General features: G+C 24.3%; 1 protein-coding gene across 2 annotated transcripts in view; it reads right to left on the bottom strand.

The window, feature by feature from the left end:
- Nucleotides 1–24502, bottom strand: part of LOC112597937 (protein unc-13 homolog 4B) — a 31763-nt gene extending 7261 nt beyond the window's left edge. The window contains exons 1-2 of one of the 2 annotated variants that reach the window (XM_025344190.1): nt 24246–24502; nt 1941–2139 (exon numbers count right to left, since the gene is read on the bottom strand). In XM_025344190.1, the coding sequence (XP_025199975.1) occupies nt 1941–2139; nt 24246–24409 (363 nt within the window). In that variant the 5' untranslated portion in view covers nt 24410–24502. Of the gene's footprint in view, nt 1–1940; nt 2140–10865; nt 11135–24245 lie in introns of those variants that run through there. The other variant, XM_025344191.1, reaches the window with a different exon arrangement.
- Between the last annotated feature and the right edge of the window lie 922 nt (nt 24503–25424).

Here is a 25424-nt window from a genome sequence, read left to right as displayed (position 1 = left end):
AAAATAAAAGTTTTTTTTATAATATTATATTTTAAATAATTTGAAATTATTACAAAACAAATATTTTTATTATTTTCATTTTATTTTTTTGGAAGACAATATACATTTTTGATTTTATACCCTATGCAGGATTTTTTTCTTGATTATTTTGATATTTAATTGTTTACAATATTTCGATACATAAAAATCAAATTTTTAATTAGCTGTTAGTTAGTTGAGAATTATAAATATTTCAGTTTTTATTGTTTTTAATGAGTGGAGTAGTTTGGCACTTATAATAATAGATAATTAATAAAATATTGATCTGCTCCACTTATTTAAACTTTAAATACATAATAATAGTTATATTATATCTAATAGTAAAATAATAACAAATTAACATTATTTACTCATTAAAAATTATCAAAAATAATAATATTCTGCTTTAGTAATATTTTTTATTTTAAAATTTGTTACAATTTAATGAACAAATAAAATAGCTGCATTTTACACTCACTATTTTTATTTATTATATTGCAAAAAATTTTGAATAAAAAAGTGTAAGTATATACTAAAAGCAATTTGTTATTGATTATCAAAATATAAAAAAAAACATATTAATTTTAAATATACATTATATATTAATAAATAATAAGTACGTATGGAAAAAATGAAAGGAACTTCGACATGAGTAAAACAATGTGTTAATTAAAAATTATTGAGTAATAAAATAAATTACCTATTAGAATTGCTATATTCATACAACTACAGTAAAACCGGTTTTATGTGGAATTGCACGGGACCAATAAAAGTTTTTGTTTTAGGCAGGTTTTCATCTAACTGAATAAAAAGGAAAATTCCGTACTAAAGAATTACAATATTCCGTATGATTAAGATTTAAAGTTGTAACATTTTCTGGTCAATAATAAAAATTAAAATAATTGTTTAATAACAAAACAAATAAGGGTTTCAAAAATATTTTTGTTCATTTTATGATATATTTTTCATTTGTTAAAGATGTATATGATTTACGGGACCAAAAAATAGCTTTCCGTTTTATCAAGGATTTAACCCTATATTAAATTATAAAAATCTGTCGGGACCATAATAAATTTCCACATACAACAGGATTCCGTCTTATCAAGGGTCCGAATAAGACTGGTTTTACTTAGTACATCATTATAATTTATAAGTAACTATTATAAATTAGCAGATTACAGCATCACCATCTCTTTAAGCTATTTTGGGAATTACCAGGTTATATTAGTTGATGCAAGTCTTTTTAATTAGTAAATTTATGTGATTTTGGATATTTGTTAAATCGTTTATGATTTATTTTATTTATGCGTTTTATTACGTCATTGGTTAGATTCCAAGGTCATTGAGTAGGTACTAATTATGGAGTGATTTGATACATAGCATGGTGCATCTGTTATAGCTAAAATGTTTAAAATTTTACATTAAAAAATTGAATAAGACTGGTATTTAAAAGTTTTACTGATCATCAGACTATCAGAGCAGACAGAGCCCCTTAAAGAAATTGACTCCATATATTCAAGTTGGTTTGATGAAAAGTTAATGTAAATATTCATTAGTTTAGCAGCTAATTTAGCGTGATTATAAATTACAAATTGCGTAACCGGAGGGGACGAAAACGATCATTTGAGGATAAAAGTTTGTTGCGTAGATCTTATCGAAGACTAGGTAAGAGTGTAAAATATTCGTATATAGTAATATTACTAATATATAAATAGGGATCTAAATAATAGATACTTAGTGCAATTTTTAAATTAATTTATTAATCATAGGAGGTGAACAATTATTCTAACGAAGAGTAAATAAGTTTAAAGTATGAATTTTTTAGGTAAACAATATATTTTTAAATATACGAGAAAATCAAAAAAATTAGGTTAGTTTTTTCTAGCCTCTAGGTAAATACAAAAAAAAAAAAAAATACTTGCATTTAATTCTAATAATGACGATAATAACTCTTTGTAAGATAGTTGAGTCTTCTCGGCAATATCATTGTCTACTTTCGAAATTTCCCTTTCATTTAGAGTAGCGAATTTATCCTTATCAGCAATAATGGTGTCCTCTTCAAAATTATTCTTGAATCCAGATCCATAACGTTCAAAAAATCCGCCGTCTATTTGCTCAACTCTGTAAAAATAACATTTAAAAATAATTGAATTACATTTTTAATAAAATAAATAAAATTCTTAAAATAAAGCAAACATTTAGGTATTTAGTATTGATTATTTTAATCAATATTTCATAATTAATATACACCAATTATTTACAATGTTTCAATTTAATAAACAACACTTTTATCTAAAAATGTTGATAATGTATTTAAGTGGAAGATTATGGAGAAATAAAAGGCAATTAACAACACAATAAGCTTCTAACTTAGTGAATAGCTACGGACGCTACGGTGTATGTAAGATATTACAATTTTAAAATGCTCATAACTCAATTTAAAATTATTATATTGATAAAATCCTATGAGATGTCCTAAATAGAATTCTTACCTTTAAATTTTATAATTTTATAAATTCTGTCAAAAAATAAATACATATATTATATATTTATATAATATAGTAACACTGAAATAAATTAATTTAACTTGTAAATTGTAGGAATCAATAAATAATATAAATTAATTATGATAACATAAAAATAAAATTAAATAATTTTGATTCAAGAATATTTTTGAAAGATATGAATGATATGATATTATTAAATACTAAAAAGTCAATATCAACATAATTTTGATAACGAATTGTACTCGTATGACTATTGACAATTAAATTATACAATTAAATTCGTGATAAAGAAAATTATATACGCAAGTTTAGATGAAATGCATTAAATGGTTAACTAATAATGACATAATATGTAGATCACGATTGTCGATATTGAAGATACATTGCATTACATAATACATGTATTAATGGCGTTTATGATTTAAGGATATACAGTATACACGTACATAAACTTAAAATGTATGTAAAAAGATACGAGTATAGGTATTTTGATTTTCCTAGTGAAAAAATTTCTTAAAAATATAAAATAATAAAATAATTTTTTTTAATAATATCTTTCAATAATAATTGTTGTGTTATTATTAGGTAAGGAATAATATGTCATTTAACTACAGTCTACAATAATACGTGCTTATTGTGTCTATTCGTTGCGAATTTCATTAGACATTGTAATTACTAATTACTATGTTCGTATATTACTTAATAATTATAAGTAAAGACAGAGAAGTTAAAGAAATTGCATATTTTTTTTTCCATTTGTTATAGGACTATTATTTGATGTTTTCATATTATCGAGTATAATGCAATTATTTTTTCTTTCATAACTGTCAAAAATAAAATTTGATTCAATTCACTATCGTTCGTCGTTTATGTTCTCGTTATTATTCGTATGTTCGTTGTTTTGTTAAATATTTAATTTATTTAAAATTCCGAAAGTGCTTAATGTAAATAAATACATTACAAAATTTGGTGAAAATATTTAAAAGGTAGATTTATTATAAATGTTTTTGTCGGCACAGTATTGGTTGATGGGCCAGGTGAAATATTTTTATGAACATCTAAAGTTCTAAAAAAAGGCTAACTTTTCAACAATAGCAAAACTTTTTGATAAATCTACATTTCTTTTGTGATCTGGCAGTATAATTTAATAAATAATAGTTAGTAATTTAGTAAGAATAGTAAATACTTAATAATATATTAATATAAAATAATTTTTGTGCGTATTTTCGTTTTTTTGTGCATATTTCTATGTATATTTGACCAATTTTATCTCCTATAACTTCTCATTCCTAGTATAATAACATTAATTACAATGTTAATTTTACAAAATTATATTTTGATTTAGTTTTCTTCATATTATTGTTTTAAGCATAAATGTAAAAAAAATCACTTTGACAATTGAATGTTGTGAAATTTAAAATTAAATCCTTTGAAAAATTCTACTAAATATCCCAATTTGTTAGGAACTTTCATGGCTGCATGCTGTCAACTTCAAAGGATTTCTGATCCGATCTATAAATCTCTACTTAGTAAGAGAGGGAATAATGCAAACAAAATACTCGTCTAACATTTGACCTCTGACCTCTCTATTCCTAGAACGAAAATCTCTACACGTTCTTTAAGTACCCACGCACTCATCCTACGTTTTCTTCACCTACAACCTTTCTATTCAAGTTCTATTCAATTGTCTTACACAACTATTCTGTCTTTATTTCATTTTATTCTATATACTCCGTAATTTTTCGTCTTTTAATTTTTACTGATTATTAATTCCCGACTGTCTTTTTAGAACATAATTTATAATAATTTGTTGATAGAAAAAAACATTAATATTTTAGACAAACAATATATTTCCATATGTAATCTAAATTTACTAATAAATTATAATCGTTTTATATTTGTACTTTTAATACAGTTTTATTTCTTATGAGTTATGATATTTAATAACTTAACGATCGTTTTCCACGCTGGAAGAAGACCTTGAAGTTTTGTTGAGTGATTATTAGGTAAATAATAGAAGTAGGTTTTACAGACTTACGAGTATATTGTATAAATATTAAAAAATATGTGCTAACATTGTATAATGTAGCACAATAGCATATAGTGCATTTTCAACAAATGTGTCATGTGTTTGAGTGAAAATACCTGCACCTAACTAATAATTATCTTATTGTATTTACTATTTGGTCACATGACTCGGAGATAATAGTTTTGGTTAGCTAATGATTTCATTTAGATATACTTAAGTAATATATAAATATATTATGTTTATTTTCCGTAACCTTTAACCTATCTTACAGAATAAATCATATATTATTTAGGCATGATTTTGATACTACAAATAAATTATAAAATGTATTCATTATAAATGAAGTAGATAGTACCTAGTAACTGATTATATACGATGAATACAAATAATGCTAGTTTAACAAATATGTAATATTGAAATTGGCGAATAGTCAAATAAGAAGAAAACTATAATACTATGCAGACGATTTACTTTTACTAACACTGCGAATTAAGATATATAACGTATACCTATGTATATCTTAATGACTCACACACCACACACCCACTCAAAATATCTAAGATTAAAGTATATATAGCAGAATTTCAGTATACGTATAAGGTATTCTCAGACACTTAAATTGGGTGAAACAGGTTAGTTTTTAATTTTCCAAATGAAAAATCATAGATAAATAGAAACAAAATGAATGCACAATACTTTGTATATTTGTTAAATCGTTTGATGCTCTGTAGGTATGTGGTATAATTCAAAGAGATAAATAAATAGTCATATAGCTAATAACAGTAATAACCAACAAATAACGAATACCTAAGGTCATCGAGTGGTTTTTGATATGAAGTTAGCCTAAACTTAACCCTTCCCCTATTATCATTCTTAAAATACTTTTTCAAATCATTTAAGACACATGTTATGTGTTTTAACAAAATTATTATTCGAATAATAATACGGATGAACCGTAGGGTATTGAAACATTTCAAATTTTAAAATAATTACTTATAATCTCAAGGTGATTAGAGAAAAACCTATACTAGTACTTATACTTAAAATATTAAATAAAAAAAAACTCCCAAATAACGTTTATCTACCAATTTAATTTGAATACATGTTGTTGCTTAGATAAAAAAAAATAATAGTTTATTATACGCATAATTGTATCTATTAATACTCTAATCTGTTTATGCTATACGAACAATGTTTACATATATTATTATTATCCATTTAGTAAGTAACAATTATTATTATTTCAAAAATTTTTTTCTAAACACAAACTCCATATTTATGAGTTATTATGATATAATACAAATATACAATGCTATTAAATTTAAAAAAATAATGATTCTGAAATACCAAGGTTTTGTAAATTTATCAAACTATTATGTACATTCCAAGCTAATTATGACTTACGAATCGCAATAAATTAATGTTTTAATGTTTAATTAAAGATTAATAACATTTTTTAATTAATAGATTCTTAAGACTTGAAAATTTAATATAATATGAATATAAATACTTTTCATAGCAACCAGACGTGCACGGTGTGCCCAGGCACACCCAATGAATCTCATGGGCCGGAATGCCCAATTTCTCAATCAAATTTCTCATATATTATTAATAATTATAATAAATATACCTTGTTCACTAAAATCAATTTTAGATTATAGTTTTATAGTAAAAATGAAAACATGATAATTTACTGTGGTACACTTTATTATTGAAAGTGTGTATGTAGTTTAACGTGTAGACGTGTAGTGACTAGTATCATATATTAACAATTATTATGAACTAACTGGAATTGTATACTAAGAAACCAATAGTTCAATTTACAAAATAAAACTTGTGATCATCTATTATCGATAATATAATTATTCATTTATTTTTCCTTTTTGATTGTATTTTAACTTAATTGTTAACCCGCCAGACTACTTTCTCATTAATGATGTACGGTAGGTGCAACTTGTATCATTCTATTATAATATGTATATTAAAAGCACATTAAACTTAAAAAAAAGAGTCTAATATTGTAAATATATATGGCCGATTATAATATATAGGCACTACCTACTTTTAAAATCTGCGCACGCCTGTGATAGCAACCAATATCATACATAAATATCAGAATTTTCTTTATAAACATTTAAAGTTCAAATAATTTGAACACGCAAGTAGTCTTAACTACTAATGAACGATTTCAGTTATTTTATTGATAGGAACTTGAAACTTTTCGTCATATATTCATAACGTACTATTCGTTTATCCATTGTACATTTGTACCACAGAACAATACAGAAACTAGAAACGACACTCAATCAGCTGGGCGGTCTACTGCATGGCTAAATAGGTATGTCAGCAACTCTGTGATACGCATGTCATGACGTCAGCCGGTAGGAACTTTTATCACTTTTGTCACAGTTATAACCACAGATATATACTAATACTAGATAGCCGTCTTCGTATACACCGCCGCAAAATAATTGAAAACGACGCCATATGCAAAGAATACAACTCGGTAAACAAACGTTATCAATATTAGACTTTTATCAGTATAATACATATTATTATATATTATAGACATTTATTATTTATATCATTGTATTACTTAGTACTTACCTATATTTTATTATTTCTCACTTTTTCAGTTCTCTGTTTTATAGTATTAGACAAAACTGTTAATTAACCTATACAGTATGTATTTATACTAATCTACGTAAATTTGGGATTTAACTAAATTGTAATGTTTTATGAATTATGAAATATGAAATAAGGAAACATTGTCAAAAATACTAGGATATAAATTACAGGTACTACCTTATTATAATTACTTATATTATTAACAAAAATAACAATTATTAAACAGTAGGTAATACAAATATAAGTAGGTAGGCACTACTATTTACCAACGATAAGTAATTTATTATTCAACTAGAATACTGAACGACTGAACAGAATATCATAATATTATTGTTGTTGTTTACTAAGTGATAACGTTTGTTTACCGAGAGTATTCTTTGCATATGGCGGCGTGTTTCACTGATAACAAGAAGACGGCTATCTAGTATTAGTATATATCTGTGGTTATAACTAGTTTCAAGTTTGGCCGATAAAAATCCTTGTCGGCTGACATCATATTACCATATAATAAATTAAGATTTGTTTATTATTCCATGAATGCGCTTATTAGAACGGATTTTAGTATTATTGCTGATAATATATACCTGAGTATTTAACCTTGGTCTACTGTATCCCTACGGTATGAAGTATTGGATTCTAAAAGTTAAAACCGTATCCGTAATCTGACTAGATGTTGATAATGTGTATCCCTATTTGTTATAATATTATAAAAACGGAAGCCAACGTGATTTTCGTGGGTCTTATGTAAACAAACATTGCTATAGAAAAAAAAATAGTAACGAGCCTACTTGGAATTGCAATAGTTGCATTTTTTTATTACTTAAATATATATATTTTCTGTCACATACGCACCTTTTTTACCACGTAGGAACTTACATATGTATTTTTTTATTAGCTAGATCTCGTATAGGAACATTCGCCCCTTTAATATAGATTCCTATCTGCATTGTAAATAAATATTGATTTTGAAATTTAATCTATACCGTATTAATATTATATTCCATTTTTTTTTTTTTTACGTCAACCTCCATCAAGTATGATCTTGCTTATACTTATTGCTACGTTACTAAAAATGATTTTTATTAGTATATTGTCTATTAGTTGAAATTAAACCATAAAATCAGTTTTTAAATAAAAAAAAAACCATAAAAAATTAACTCTGCCAAAATATCAAATATTTCTCCTTCTTTCTTTCCCAGTACTTAATAAAGCCTCCGTATAATTGATAATATTTAAATTCAATATTTATTGATTTTTATTATTATTTTTAAATGTTTTCTGTTATCATAAATTTATAAGCAATAATTCAAAATAAAACTATTACTATTCTACATCCATTAATATTATGTTGACTATAAATACTACATGTCTACTGTGTTCCATTTCTTAACACATTTTTCACAATAATGATTTCAAAAACCAATTAAAAATAAATAATCTATGAACAATTATTATATATTACAACATACATTTTTGTACATAAGAATTCTTATACTTAGGTATAATTTACTATTATATATTTATTTCATTATGATTTATTTTGTCACTTTTCATTTTTATGCATAATACGCAAAGGTATTTTTATATAATATACAATATAATAGGTAGGTTAATAAACAAAATAATGTATAAATGTACACATTTATTTTGGATATTTTAAATATGACTAATGTTGTTTACATTCACCAATTAACAATAATGTGTACAAAAAGTATTGTTAAGCACTTTCTGAGTAACAGAAAAACCATTTACTTAACATATTTTGTAAAATTCAGAATTCTCCAATTTACGACGCATGAAGCTTTTTGAACTGTCTCGGTAGACTAACTGATATTATGATCTTAAACTTTAAGATCCTAACTAAAAAATATCCGAGTTATTATTGTGATAAAAGTAATAATTCAATACAAATTAAATTAAAAAATGATTTTATTTTTTTTTCAAATAAAACTAAGATGGAATAAAATAATAATAAAATAATTAATTTATCTTTTAAACTTAATTACGTCGCTACTTACTACTCCTCCTCAAACAATTTTGGCTTGTAAGGTTGAAATGCATCATAGATTCAGCTCAATTAAAAAAAAATATAAGATATCCCTGAATATTAAATCATTCAGCTCTAGCAATAAACTCGAATTAACATAATACCAAATTACATAGGACCAGCTGTTAATAATAATACATGGATAAATCATAAATGTATTAATAATTATTATTTACAAATTCCTATCGATAATACTATTAATCAGTTTCTAAATTATTTTAAATAAATTAATATTTATGTAGCTAATTTTTTAATAAACTACATATTTTACTTGTTTTGATGTATTTAAATGGCAATTAAGTTGCTTACGCAATTGAGCGTTTAATAAAAAATTACTAAAAACAATTTAGGTACACATAAAAGAAATATGATACTTAGGTAGATGATAAGTATACTACTATCACCTATCATTGATACATTTTATAATATTTTTTAATGTACGATAAAAAATTTTAAAAAAATGTCTCATGCAAACTATAATTAGATTTTATATGCCTAAATTAAGTATCAAAATAATTTAAATATTATATATCACTAGCGTAACTAATAAATTTTCAAAGGAAGAAGGCTAAACATAGTTAATAAAAATTATAGGAAAGTACTATAATAATTATTTTTTTATTATAAATTACTAAATGGTAATATATTATTTAATTGTTTACTTAATACAACATATTACATGTAAATAATTTAAGCATGTGATTCATTCAATTATATTATTAATTTTTATTTGTAAATAACTACAATATTATTTTATTTTTTGGTCTAATCATCTAATATATGATTTTGAGTGAATTGTTGTATAATAATTTAGCTATAATAAAACAATATAATATATAGAACATTTTGTTACGAAAGACACTAATATTTCGAAAAATATTAAAATATATATATATATTTATATATTATTTTTTTTTTTTTTTTAAAAAAAAAAAATGTTACCAATTCAATTTGTTGTTTGATATAGTACATAGCAAAACAGAGAATAAATTCATGATAAAAATTAAAAATATTTATATGTATAGGTACCTACTATATTGTATAGTTCGACAACACATATTTTTTAGAGTAGGAGGGTAGTAATGGCGACGATTGCCTTCCCTAATTCGTTGTACATGACATTCGCCCATGTAAAAAATATTTATTAATTGTAAGTATAGGTTATTGTTATGTAATAGACTGTCTAACTGTAAAGCTAGGGAATTATAGTTTATAGACACCCGCAATTTTTAATGATTTCTTTTAAATTAAAAATTTTCTAAAACTATGGAACGTAACTACTATAATATGATAATATTTTATGTATTTATATTAAAACATACCAAGTTTAAATTAATAACATAAATCACATAATTTCAATATTGAATTATAATATTTTAGTAATATAGTAACGAGGCTGACCTTAAGGCAAATGAGATATCTAAAAATAAATAAGTAAAAATTAATTACACACTTCATGACTAGATAGTAGGCAGTTATCCTTTGCACTAGCCACGGCCACAGATCTCAGTAACTAATACGTAATAATAATTATATATATATATATTTGTCTTATTATAATAATAAGACAAATCATTAAACTATTATTTATGCATAATTAAAATTAATTTACAGATATTTAAATATAATATATTACTGTATGTCCGGCGAAATACTCTGGGCGCTAAATTTCCGCTGTACCCGATTGTAAAATACTTTCCACATGGAATCTTCGTCCTCCATTTTTGATTTTAGTATTATTATTGCTTTCAACTGTGACCGTGACACTAGTACAGACGAAATTTTTGCACGAAACAGAATTAGATGAATATTATACTACTGCACACATAACACCTAAGCACTACTTAGCAGCGACTGAACGATATGTCGCTGTAACCAGTTGCCAATGAACCTAGTCTCAGTATGAGAATTATCGTGATATGATGATAATAGTAATAATAATAATAATAATAATAATAACAATAAATACTATTTTAGAGGGATCGACCTTCGACAAATGAATGCTGTGACGGCGGTTCAACGAAATAATATTAGAATACGCCAAGCAGTGGAGGGGAGGTGTGACTGAAGAAGGGGATAGGTTTTTGTTTAAATTTGTTGTGGATTAGATTGGTAGAGGAACTCTATGTACCTATATACTATACACACACGCTACGCTATGTGCTAATTTAAGTTTGGAACGTGGGTTACTGATGAACGTAGGCACATTTCATTCTCATGCAATGTGTATAATTTATATTATTACGTGTACATTATTTCAAACAATATTGTAGATAAATCTTATAAGTGTTGAATTAAATTAATCTCTAAAATACACAACTATATTTGTTTACTCAAAATACTCCTAAAACTGCTCCTATTATTTTCATTTTGTATGTGGTCACTGGTCAGTTATTTTTATTATTAATACATTTTCTTATGTTTGTAAAACGAATTTTAAAAGTGATTAAAATTAAATCGATTTGTTTTATTGTTAATTATTTTTTTTATTACATAAGTAGGTATCTATAATGTGACTTACATTACTCATTAGTCATTTATGTACTTTTGTTAATCATTATATTATTATTAATCATTACATGTAATTGCAGTACATATTATACATGAATCCACTGCAGCCCATCTTTGTCTTTCAATAATAATATATTTCCATCGCTAAAAAGGGAAACTTAATTTTATATTGTGTATACATATAATATTTTTATCAGGTGTGCATATTTATATGCTATAGCCTATAAGGAATTACAATCTAACATTATGACATCTCTAAGTTTTTAAACCATCTTGATTGTTTAAAATAAACTTTTCACTCGACGATTGATAATGATAAACAAATTTGCAGAACGAGTAGAACAACTGATACAATATGTTGTGCTTGAATGTACCTAATATTTTGATATAATTTGTTTGTAAAATATATTTTTTAATAACTGAAACGCGCTATATAACACATAAAAATACACAAAAAACAGTATGTATACTAATAATTAATAAATAATAATAATAATATACTACTAAATCACTGAAAAATAAATTAGGTATATTGTCGCGATATTATTTTTATTTGATAGGATGTACAATTGCTTTTAAAATATAATATTAAATTAATTATATTGAATATCTTTTTTGTTATTACTTATTATTATTACGTATGATAATGAAAGACAATTATCTAATTTAAAGATGCATACAGTATGTTGAGAAAGTTTAGAAACAATATAAACTCTAAAATTGAAGTGTTAAACGTCTTACAGAGAAGATTACAGTATGTGTATGTTCATAAACCAAAATTACCACAACATTTGAGGAAAATAACCTTCAATTGAACAAATTACCTATGTTAAAAATATGATACTCATCATAACTGTAGGCAAATATTGGCAAAATATTTAAAACACTAAGACAATAAATTAACAAATATACTAAATCATTAATTGATTATACAATTTGAAGACTATAAAAATCATAAAAATTTTGGTTATCTGATACGGTAAAAACTTTTAATCATATTTTAAAAATATCAATGAAAGCAAAAAAAAAAAATATTGACACAAACTACAGGCAAATATGGTGAAATACTCTGTTTACATAGGTGTTAAAAGTATTATGAGTGTTATGACTATCAGATTAGTTGTCAATTTATTTTTATCCTTGTACATTATACCTATGCAGAGGCGTGTCATACATGTGTGCGATGAATGAAAATACCACGGGCCCAGGGCTTGGGAGGATCCATTATTGATCAACATTCCACAAAAAAAAAAAAATTAATAAATAGTAAATACAGTTATGTACGATAAAGTAAAAAATTGTTTTCAATTTTAAATGGTTCTCATTTTCTCAATCTGATATCAGTAATCAGATATGGTATATCATTGTTATAAAATATAAATAGATATTGTATTTCTGTGATGTACTATACATTTGTGACGGTAGCTAATCTATTATTAATTGTATCACAAAAAATAATTTAAATTTGTCAAAACTTCATGGTAAAGGGTTTGATGAGGCTGCCAACATGAGTGGTGTATATTCAGGTGTTTATGCTAGGTTAAAATCTAAACGGAAATTGGCAACATATATCCATTGAGTTTACATAATTTGAACTTAGTTTTAAACAATGCAATGCATTCATCAACGAAAGTAAAAACTTTCTTTGGACTCGTGGAAAAAATGTATACATTTTTTTCAAATTAAACGCTGGAAATTAATTTTATCTTTAAATTCATTAGATATTTCAATTACATTATAAAGATTATGTACCACTACTATCACTCATTGTCCGTTGGTCATCAAGGTATGATTCTTTATCAGCTATTTGACAACGTTACGTTGATATATTAAAATATTTATCGCAAATAATTCTTAGAAGCAAAAATAAAGACGAAATATTTAAAGCAAATTATTTAAAAGTTCATATGGAAGATTTTCAATTTATATTTAGTGTAATTTTCATTGGCAAAATTCTGGAAACTATAAATTTTGTTATCAAAAGTTTTTCAGTCTTCTAAACGAGAATTGAGCACAGCAGTTTCTACTTTCTTTGCTTAATTCTGTGTCGATAAATCTTCAAAAATATAGGTCACAATACAGTGATTTTTTTGAAATAGCAGTAGAAATTGCAAAAAAATAAGGCGTACCACAAAAATTTCAAGAAAAAGGAAGCTGAAGAGTAAAATGATTTTATGACGAAATCCTCCAAGATTATTGCTTTACTTCAGCAGAAGAAGTTTTCAATAGTTTCAAAAAAAAAAAAAAAAACACTTAACTACTGTATTTAACAGAAATGACTTGTAACATATCACTTTTAACACGCTCAAAATTCACACATTATCGAAGTATTATTTATAAATTTGGCAACATACGTCTACAGTCGTGTCATTTTTGGAGGTCCGTTGTTATTTGTTAAGCTATAATCATCCACAATCATGTTATTTAAAAGGTCGCCCTGATAAGAACCACCCGCGATAGAATTTACCATTTTATTTTCTAAGCACATGTCATATATAATAAATAATTAAATAAACATAATATATAACTACGGCTAAATTTTACATTGATAATTGTATACTTGTATTATTTGTAGTCTTAATTAAAAATATTATTAAGATTATATAAGTTTAAATATCCAATAATAATTGGTCGTTAAACAGTATTATTTATGGTAGTACCTATACTAGTTTGAAATATTATACTTATTATTTTACATAATAATAAAAACATAATGGCTATATATAACAATAGTACTATGTAGGTTTACATAATTGAACCTTGTGGATATTGTATCTTGTATTATATTATCTTGTGATTATTTTTTTATTAATTTTCATTTTTTCTGTATACGATATATTTTAGGAATATAATATACCTATAGACTTTCTAGTCGTAAAAGAAAAAAAATACTGAAACAATTTTTATACTAATTAACGATTTATTTATTTAATTGCACATTCTATTATATATCATTTAATTTTCAAAACAAAAAAAACTTAAATATTACTAAATTCAAGAATGGGTGTAATTACATCAAAAAATTTTAATGCTGAGCAAACACGAAAATAAAAAGGTTAAGTATTAAAATTTGCATCTATTTGAATAAATTTAATTTCAAGTCTATTATGTAGTTCAAAAAATTCTACTAAAGGTCATATTATTTTTCTCGAAATATTTAATGTTACCTTTTGGTGATTACACAAACATTTTTTTATACAAATTTTTATTCTTAATTTTTTTCAATGTTAGGTACCTTATGGTATAAATACATTTCTTTATTTTTAACTATCGTCACTTTTCTTAAAATAAAACCTTAGAGAAAATATTAGATTGGACAACAGTATTTTGACGGAAACGAATAACTCCCATTGGATTATAAGTTTGATAACTGAGATATCAGAACATGGGTCGTGCCTAATAAGATCTTGTAAATATTCAGCGGTATATACTATATTGGTTTTTGTGACAACCAATTGTTTACCTATGTAATAGGACAAAAGATAACGCACTATCTAAGCTTAGTTCAAAGCTGCGAAATTCTGGTCGATGTGTTATTATTTTTATTTCCGGTACCCATAACTATAACAGTTATTTGGACTGCATTAACATTAGGCATAGCAATGTTGGCGTTGGTATTATGATTAGACGATTGGACCATATTTTTGGTCTTAAAAGTATGCATGAAACTGCATTTCTGTAATTATCTATAATTGAGGGCTACTATACGGACGCGCCGGTGTATAATTTTTATAGCATGCGGGTGTCATACAGATCTACTAGTATACTATTGTATTAAAATGTTTATCCTGAAACGGAGATATAGACAGTGAAATTGTACAAAATTGGATGTACACATCTAGTCCTGGAAAATGTACAATATAATACTTCACGGGCCACGGCCACAGAGCTTCAGTGGCTGCACCGAGCACCATTGTATCGTTTTGAATGAGCATGAGCTGCAAAAGTTCATTACCATTTTAGGATAGATAATTTATATTAAACACCCTCTTGCTCTTCAATGAATGCCAATGTTACAACATTTTTTCATACTCTTTATTGTTGAAATATTATTTTTTTTATAAATAATATCGTGTAATAGAAATTCACAATTTTAAAATACTCTTAACTTATTTTAAAATAAAAATATCAAAAATTACTTAAATGTTCTATTTGATATTATGAAGACAAAATAAATAATACCAATATGATTAGATTTATCTTAAATTATGTTTTTTTAATATTGTTTGTTAAGTATGGTTATAACTTATAAACTCATAACAAATAATTAAATAAAAGTTCAGACGAACAAATTGTACATAATCCCTTACATTTTGTTATAACTATCGTTTACTGTAAACCTAAGAATTATTTAAATTGTATTGTGTATAAAATATGATAATTATTGAAGTAAAAGAAGTATGTTTCAAGTTTCTACAGTAAATTGTTTTTTAATTACAAATAATAACTAAAATTATAAGAAAAAACCATCATATTTCGTATAAAATTTGTATTCAATAAAATCAAAATTTTATATTAATCGTTATTTTTAATTTCAATAAGAAAAACTTAAAAAGTTTAAATTAAAATTTTAATCTTTTTGAATTTAAAAAAATGTTATTAACCTAATATAAAAAAAAAACTATACAAATTTAAAATTTCTAATAATAATTTTAAAATAGTCAAAATATTTTGACTATTATATCTAGAAAATGTTGATATTAATGTGTAATTAAAATTGAAAGTTTTTACGGATATTAGTTTTTGATTCATAACAAAAATATCAAATCGCTTTTTTAAAAATTGATGTAAGAAAATAATCCTATTTAACCGTATTTTTCAATTTGTATGAAAAGTTTTTATCATATTGACTTCAAATTCGGCATAATTTTCTATCAAAATCAACTTTTAAGTTAAAGATCGAAACATTTTTTCTACTAGAAAACATGAATACAGAAAAATAAAAAACACACACATATCGTTATAAATCCGAATCATCTAACGCTTAGAGCAGGAATGGCCAAACTGCAGCACGCGTGCCATTTGTAGCACATTTGTTGTTAATGAATAGTACACTAGTGTCAGATAAAATAGCATATAATTTTTAAATATTTCTAAAAAAAATATTATTAAATTAGATTATTATTATCGCAATAAAAATGAAATCATTAAAATTGAACTGTCATAAAAATAGTAAATGTAAATTTATATTATATGTATAGTATAAATATTTTATAAGGTCCATTTTCAATTTTGTATTTATTATTTGGCATAATATAAAAAAAATTGGCCGTCCCTGGGTTAGAGTCTAAAAGTACTTGACAACTAATAAAAATGTTTATTTTCTGGTATATAACAAATATATAAAAAAATTAACGTTTTTACTAAAGATTATTGAAATGTAAGAATATAACTAATATATTTTTATGTATTATACAATTATAGTGCTAAATTATATTATAAATGTAGTTAAATACACTATAATTTCTTATTAAACATGATTTGTTCATGTATTATTATAGCTAGACGTGTTAAAAAAAATTTCACTATAAATAATAATACAATACGACATATACATGATTAATTAGGTATTGTAATAATTTGCATATTTTTTTGTACTTAAGCATTTTGGTCCTTGAACCTAATACTTAAATTGATTTTCGTGTCATATAATTACGATATTGTAAAGCCATGACCCTAAGAAGAAAAAATTAACCATTAAAATACTGATATTTATAATATATAAACATATAGATTGAGTATATTGTATTACTGTGTAATTGAATAATTGTTGAGCTGTCATAGTCTCATAGTCACCAACTAAAAGCTAATAATAAAATATATACATATAAATATATTTTTATGGTAGTAAATATTGTTTGTTGATGTAATATAATTATAAGTTATTGCTGCATGAGTCATTAGACTTAAAAATCATAATTATAATTTGAACGGTAATACATATTTAAAAATATATAAATGAAGAATTCAAAAGGGAGGACACTATATATATTAACTTAAATATTTTATATTAAAATAATGTATAATAACCATATAGATATTATGTATTCAATTAAATAAAAATAATTTGACTACGTTAAACTATCGAAAACATATAATATGATTATAATCTGATCAAATATAATTTTGGTTAATTTTTCATTAATTTCAATTTACTATTGTTACTTGTTATTGTATAACATATTTTTATTATTTTTTTTCGGTGAAAATGAAATTAAGTGTTTGAAGGTTAATAGAAGATTATGAGAACAATCACATAACACTATAATGTATATGCCTGTAGGCTGTATTATATTTAAGCACGAATGTCGAATTGCATACTAGTTAATATAGAAAAACACGATACAATAATGGTTTTATTTTTAAATTTTACAATAGTTTATATTAGTTTATTATTTTTTAACAGTTTAGGCTGTTGTAGTGTTGGGAAATTTTTACTATGTAGTAATTTTCATTTTTCTTTCTCCACTATAATCAAATAAGAAGATATAAATCTAGTTGTGTATAAGTTGCAATTGAAATAAATTTAATGTAATACATTATATTATTTATATTTATTATAGTATTAATTATTATACATTATGATTAATTATGTATATAATTTATATCATACGGTTTATTGAAATTAATTATTATCACTATTAACAAACTTCTTCATTAATTTTAAATATCTCTTATGAATACGTAAAGCTTAAATGAGATTTTAAATATTTAAATTAAGTAATTTTTAAATTTTTTACAGTAAATTAAGCTGGTAAAAACAACTCAAATGAATATGCCAATAACCATAAATTGTAGTTAACACTCGCATATCTTACAAATGAATATATTACATAGGGACGATGCGTCAAATGTGTAAATAAAAGATAGTGTTATCAAAACCGATTTTATTGTCAATTGACTTTGTATTTAAAAATTAAATTAAATATAGTTATATAGTATATACTATTATAATACCATTATAATGCATTATGCTGATTGCCGACTACGATTTATTATCGAAATAATGAATGCAACCTAAGAAGCACGACATACCAATTCAAAATATACCCATATTGATATTAAGTGTACTTGAACGTCTTGAAAAAATAAAATGTACAATTTTATAAATGTTAATTAATAATTGCTGGCTATAATAGTTATTTATGTATCTACGAATTCTGTTGTTCCCCGTGATAAAATAGTTAAACACAATAGTGCAACACGTTAGTGTCGAATGAGTTGCCGCTTACTTCGTATACTGAGGCGCACGTAAACATCTAGTTCTAATAAACAATTTACACAATAATAATAATTGTAAAATAACAACACATTTGTTAGTAAATCACTCATTTTTCATTTCACTCAGCATCTAAAATTAATCAATTTTACCTTGAATAACAGACCATACTAAGTATTATCCATTTTACATTTTAGTCATTAATAAAGAGTAAAAAATGTTGGGGAAGTCGCTCTGCTATATAGTATTTTTTAAACTTTGAGTGTACCTACCTTATCATTAAGTGAGTTAGATGCATAGCCAGAAATTTCCAAGGGGGGAGATTATAATTACCTAACTTAATATATTTTTCATAATTTTATTATCTACCTGTAATATAAAACACGGTAAAAGTGATAAGGGGATGTTATTATATCTACATCATCCCTTCGATTAATATTACTATATACCATTTTTTTCTATTATACAGTAGGTTTAATAAATTTTTTCAAAACTATCACTTACCTATATTTTATAATTTTTTTTTTAATTTAATATTTCTGTAATTATAATGAGTTAATACCAACTACGCCTCTACGTTTTGAATAACTAACCAACCAGGTTCGTGGTATAATTCTGTAAATACTATAATATTAATCTAAATATTTTGAAAATTTTATTGTGTATAGAAAATTATAATATGTATATTGAAATTACAACAACAATAAAAAAACAATATCAGTTAAGTCAAAAACTGGTATTGTATAAAATAAATATTCAGGTTTTTCCATATTCAAACTAATAGATATTTGTACAAGATATTACCTCATTATGAGTAATTTCCTCTTTATGACTCTCACAATTATATATAATCATAATTACTTATTATACCTGTATACTAAGTTACTGTAAAAAACCTCCATACTCAAAATTAAAGATTAAAGAATTTTTACTAATTCTAAAAAACACAAAAACACATATAATAGTAAAACCAACATATTTGTAATTCTATTTAAAATCTCGAATACTAATAAAATTTATAATATGTATTCATATTTATATTAATTAAATGTTATTATGTACTACTTTGTTGACGGGAAGAAAACAAGCATCCAATAACTCTAATACTATGATTCAAACTAATGATTCAAAAAAAAATAAATATTATTTAAAACAAAAAGAAATTAACTCCATTATTAATTTTTAAATAATTAATTTAATACAGAAAATATCAAATTATTATACGTACTAATTAAAATTACAAATATTTATTATAAATTAATATAAAATCAATGTTTAATATCTTACCAATAGGTATAGTGCATTGTTGCATTAAACATTCAAATGCGGTTGCGTAGGATATTATTTTTAAGATTTTGATAATGACATATGATATTAATAATATAATAATGAAATAAAATTTAATAATTCCAAATAAGTTACAGCTATGAAAGTCGTAGTCGTAGGCATTTATATAACTATATGTTTATTGTTTATTTTATAACGTGTTTAATATTTCATTTAATAGATGTCATATTACTCATATCTACATGTAAATTTTATGTTTGTACACGACAAACTAATGAGGAAAAAGATATCCAATTATGTAAGTTTATAAAACAAAAATGTAAAATTATTACCTACCTATTTAAAATATAAAATGTATATTATACTATACATTATAATACACATGTGTTGTTTTATTATTTTACTATTCTATTTTTATAATATAATTATAAATTAATTAGTCAAACTAAGTACCAAATAACAATGCTATTAAAAACATTGTATTTTTAAATGATAATTATTTTCTTATACTTTAGTTACACTAAAAAGATAATATAAAATAATGCCATCTAACACACATAACCAATAACTATAAAAAAAAACATTTCTTTATAGGTTAAATTAAAATACAGCTAAATATTTGTATGTTAACTGTCGATTCTTAGTTTCTACAAAAAACATTTTATGCATTTTACCTTGATGAGCTAGTGTGCCGGCTTATTAACACGTAATTTTCGAAAAAAAGACACTAATTCCATGAGATAAAGATTTTTACAAGATTCGGTAGTTAGTTTGCTGAAATCGCTTTATGAACTATATAGCCAATGCCCAATAGTAAACGCATTTACTAACAACAAAGCAAAAATAATCCGATTGAAATTCGTAGTTACACTGCACATACTATACGCATTTGGATAATGAAACAAAAACGGTTTGATTAATTAAACCTATAAGGTTGACATGGATAAAACATCGAAAAGAATGGCAGTAAGTTTTTCCAAGACTATCTATTGGAAAACATCGTGGTTAAGTATTTTTTTTATTGATATGCGTTTTCTACTTTAAACTTGTCATACATTTTATTATAACCAACTAAAATGTTGACACATACATAACACTTATTACCAAAACGTTGCTACCTTCAAACTGAATACAAAAAACAAGTTCGTAATTGTCAATTACAACTGTCGTGTTATGTAAACTCAAAGTTTTAGCTTGGCCGAACCCTGGAAATTCCCCAGTAAATCGTGGTTAGTAAATGAAATTATGATTATAACGGCTAATCAAAGTATGATAAAAGGCACCCTATATGACAGATAACGTAGTTGTGAATTTAGTTTTATACCGAACATCATACCACGGCCATAGGAAGATTTTCTAATAGGCAGAGAAAGTAGCTGCTAAAAATGAAAAATTCTGTAATGCTTTATTAAATTACATCATTCGTATAAAAAAAAAAATCTTTATTATATGTTCACGAAAAATAATAGTATAATAATGTATATATCTATTTTGATTCATTATGATTTATAACCATAATAAAAATAAAATAGTTTATGCGTGCCGTTAAACCAAGATACTGGATGTTAGCCAAATTAGGTATAATCTTTAAAAATGAATTCATTCATTGAATTTTATTCGATAATCCTGGTAGTATTGTTGTTATCTTGAACTGTCTTAGTCAAAGTAAGGTGATTTTAACAATAAGGTCAAGTCTTCTTGTTTTGTTATCATATGAAGATACTATTAAATCATCGCTAATCAAAAAACAAGATGTCAATTTCTAGAATTAAAATGGTTAAGAATTGATATGTAAAAATATTTATTATAGCTGTTTTATATTTCTATTATTATATAAAATGATTTAATGTATTACTTAATTTTCCAAATAATGATTTTAATTTGTTTTATTAATGATGATTCACTAAGTAATCACTGTGGACTTTCATTAAAAATTTGGTGTTCATCCATTGACATCTTTCCTAATTAAACTAATTAACTAAAAGCGAAAAAAATAGTCTACAAATTCAAATAGATTTAAATACTATAAATTTAATATTTAAAATACTTCGGAGGGAATATTATAGCTTATTTACCTATAATAGGAACGACAAATTTTTAGTGTCTATAGCCATAAAAAAATTAAATCCGTCTCTGAACATGGCATAGTGAATATAATTGTGAGCACTCTATAGATTACTGATTATTATTCATAACTTATCCATTCGCAAGTTCTATGTACAAGTATTATGTCTATACAGTGTATATAATATGGACAGTAGTCAAAATTTGAAGTGATTGCTGTGATTTTGTCTATTATATTACCTATAAATGCACAGTAGTGTAACAATATTAATTATAAATGGTACCACTTGGAGATTATTACCGTAAATGTAACACCCACAATATGTTACCTAGATATTATGATTACCTATCAATGAATTGTTAAATTATTAATATTACGTTATCAAAGTGTTTGACTTATTGAAATTAAACTAATAGAAGTATTCTACTAGGTGTAGAAGAAATAAATACTATGAAATAATATTAAGCTAACTTGTTATAATTTATAATGTAACAGTGTGAGTAGGTACGCTACTTGTACATATTTTTTTTTTAATAAATAACAAAAATGTCTTAATTTAGCTACATATGCAGCAGCTGCATGTGTGCATTTAACATAATATAAATTATGTATAATGTAATATAATAATATATTTAGTCAATCCAATAATGTGCCAACCAATTCCCAGGTGCGTGTGTATGATAACGAATTTTAATTTCATGTTTAATTCATTCACGTTTATGTTTTACCGTGACAACTGAGCGCACATTGATAATAATAATACTTTATTAAACAAAATATTCAAATAAAATTAAAAATTTTATTAAAATATACACAATATGATAAGTTTAACGTAAAATGTTTAAATAAAAAAAACATACATAATTTCTACAAAATTCATAACAATATGTATATAGTTTATTTTTTAAAGCATATATTATTATGTATGATTTAAATGTATTTTTACAATACTAAAATTGAAATAATTTCAATTAAGTACAATTTTTTTTTTCGTTTTATTTACTTATTTTCAAAATCGAACATTATCCGTCGTATAATATTACTATATTATGTCAGAACATTTTACGTTTAATAACAATGTAAATTTTTGCAATGTTAAATACGGTATCCCACAAAACCGGTTTCAGATTTTCAGAGGGTGTCCTATAAAGGACACAGAGATTGTATTTATTTATTTTTTTTAATTTAAAAATAATTTAACCTACATGATGTGGGTGAATTAGTATATATTGTAAAATTATTTTAGAAAAAATATCGATTTAAGGTTTTATGTTTGATTCTGTTGCTAATGGTTACCACTAATACTATAATTTGTATTGTAGTAGTAGTTAGTACATAAATCAAGTTAGGTAGATATTATATATTATACATTATTACATATACATATAGTAAATAAATAATTATCAAATATATTATAATATACAACTATACAAGTTCAAATGTATAAAATCATTATGTTTATATTTTTATTATATAGTATAAATAATATATGATTTATTTATATAAGTTTATTGATACTTATGAAATTATTAAAACTATTCTAACATATATAGTTGTATCTATATAATAATGAACTGTAAATAAATTTATTTATACTTTTATATTATTTAAACATTAAATAATTAATTATATACCTTCCTTGCTGTTAAAAAATATTGAAAAAATAATTACTAGCGTGTTGTTTGCATAGACAATTTACATACAATTTTAAAAGAAAAAAAAGCTTTTTATTCTTCCGCAGTCCACACTCCTTAATACGATACAATTATTATAAATTATAATACATGTGATAATATCAAAATTATTATTTTTTATGAAGACGTTCGTCATAATGGTGGTTTCTTGCCGGTGTGCAAATTATAATTTTTAAACCATACTAAATATAAACATCAAAAATATTCTCAAAATATAATAAATAAATGACAATGACTTACGGTCTGATTTTACGTCCTTTTCTTCTGTGCCAACTATCTACAATGGCTTTGCTGATCACGGTCTTTTTTCCGACCAAAGTCTGTCCAAATTTAATCGCTTTCTGTCTAGCGGTTTGTACTGTTCTCTTACGATCATCTTTCGGTAATCGCAATACGTCAGCCATTTTTGTATGGATATACTTTATGAATACATAACGTTTTGCGCAAATCAAATTTATGTTGTAATGGACGATAATTATTTAATATAATAATATATAAACGTATAATATATTGTATACTAATCGATACAAGTTATAACAAACAAAACGATTAAAATCACAATACGCCTATATGTAATATTATATTTTATTAATTACGCACTACATACATTATAAATATATACCTGCGACTACAAATAAATGTTCGACAACGGACGGTAGACGACACAAAAGCAATCGAAACCCAAACGGCGCACAACGCCAACACACACGGCCCCTGTGGTATATCACCATTCCCAATCACTTCTGCAGCGAGCAGACAAACAAGTGCATTGTCAAGGCGTAGATCCTGACTGGAGTGCGTACAGCGTACATATATTGGAGGAGGGGGCTCGATTGTCCAGTATGATATTATATATTTATATAAAATATAACACGTGCTCCGGCAGCATGCGCGGTTAGATTATATTTGTATTAGGTACTATTATAATTTATAATATTATGTCCAATGATCAAACCTGAGCGTTCACTTATATAATAGCGTAGCTCTAAACTAGACTGAAGAAAAATAATTTTTATTCGATTTTGCTGTTGTAATAAGAAAGTTATCGAATTATGTAGGTACTGTTATTATAATTAATAAGTAATAATTATAACGACTAATATAATATATTATATATTATGTGTTTCTTATCAGCCGCTCCAATAACCGTAATATACATATTATAAAATATAATGATATAACATACACTTGCACTATTTTCTTTACGCTATTTTAATAACAATACGTCTTGTAGGTAATATACCTATGTTCACATTTTCTACGAATTTATGCAATATAATAGTTGCGTTACGAATATACGTTACAATACACAAGCCATTATAAAAAACAATACATTTCCAAAAAAAGCTTCTGTAAATAAAAGGCCAATGGAATTTCTTAAAACTTAAAAGTTATTAATTAATATTACATTTTATTAAT

Source organism: Melanaphis sacchari, unplaced genomic scaffold, assembly GCF_002803265.2.
Source record: "Melanaphis sacchari strain LSU unplaced genomic scaffold, SCAv2.0 Contig44_pilon_pilon, whole genome shotgun sequence".
Lineage (NCBI taxonomy): Eukaryota > Metazoa > Arthropoda > Insecta > Hemiptera > Aphididae > Melanaphis > Melanaphis sacchari.
The sequence above is the reverse complement of the archived record's forward strand: the minus strand, read 5'-3'. Positions and strand labels throughout refer to the sequence as shown.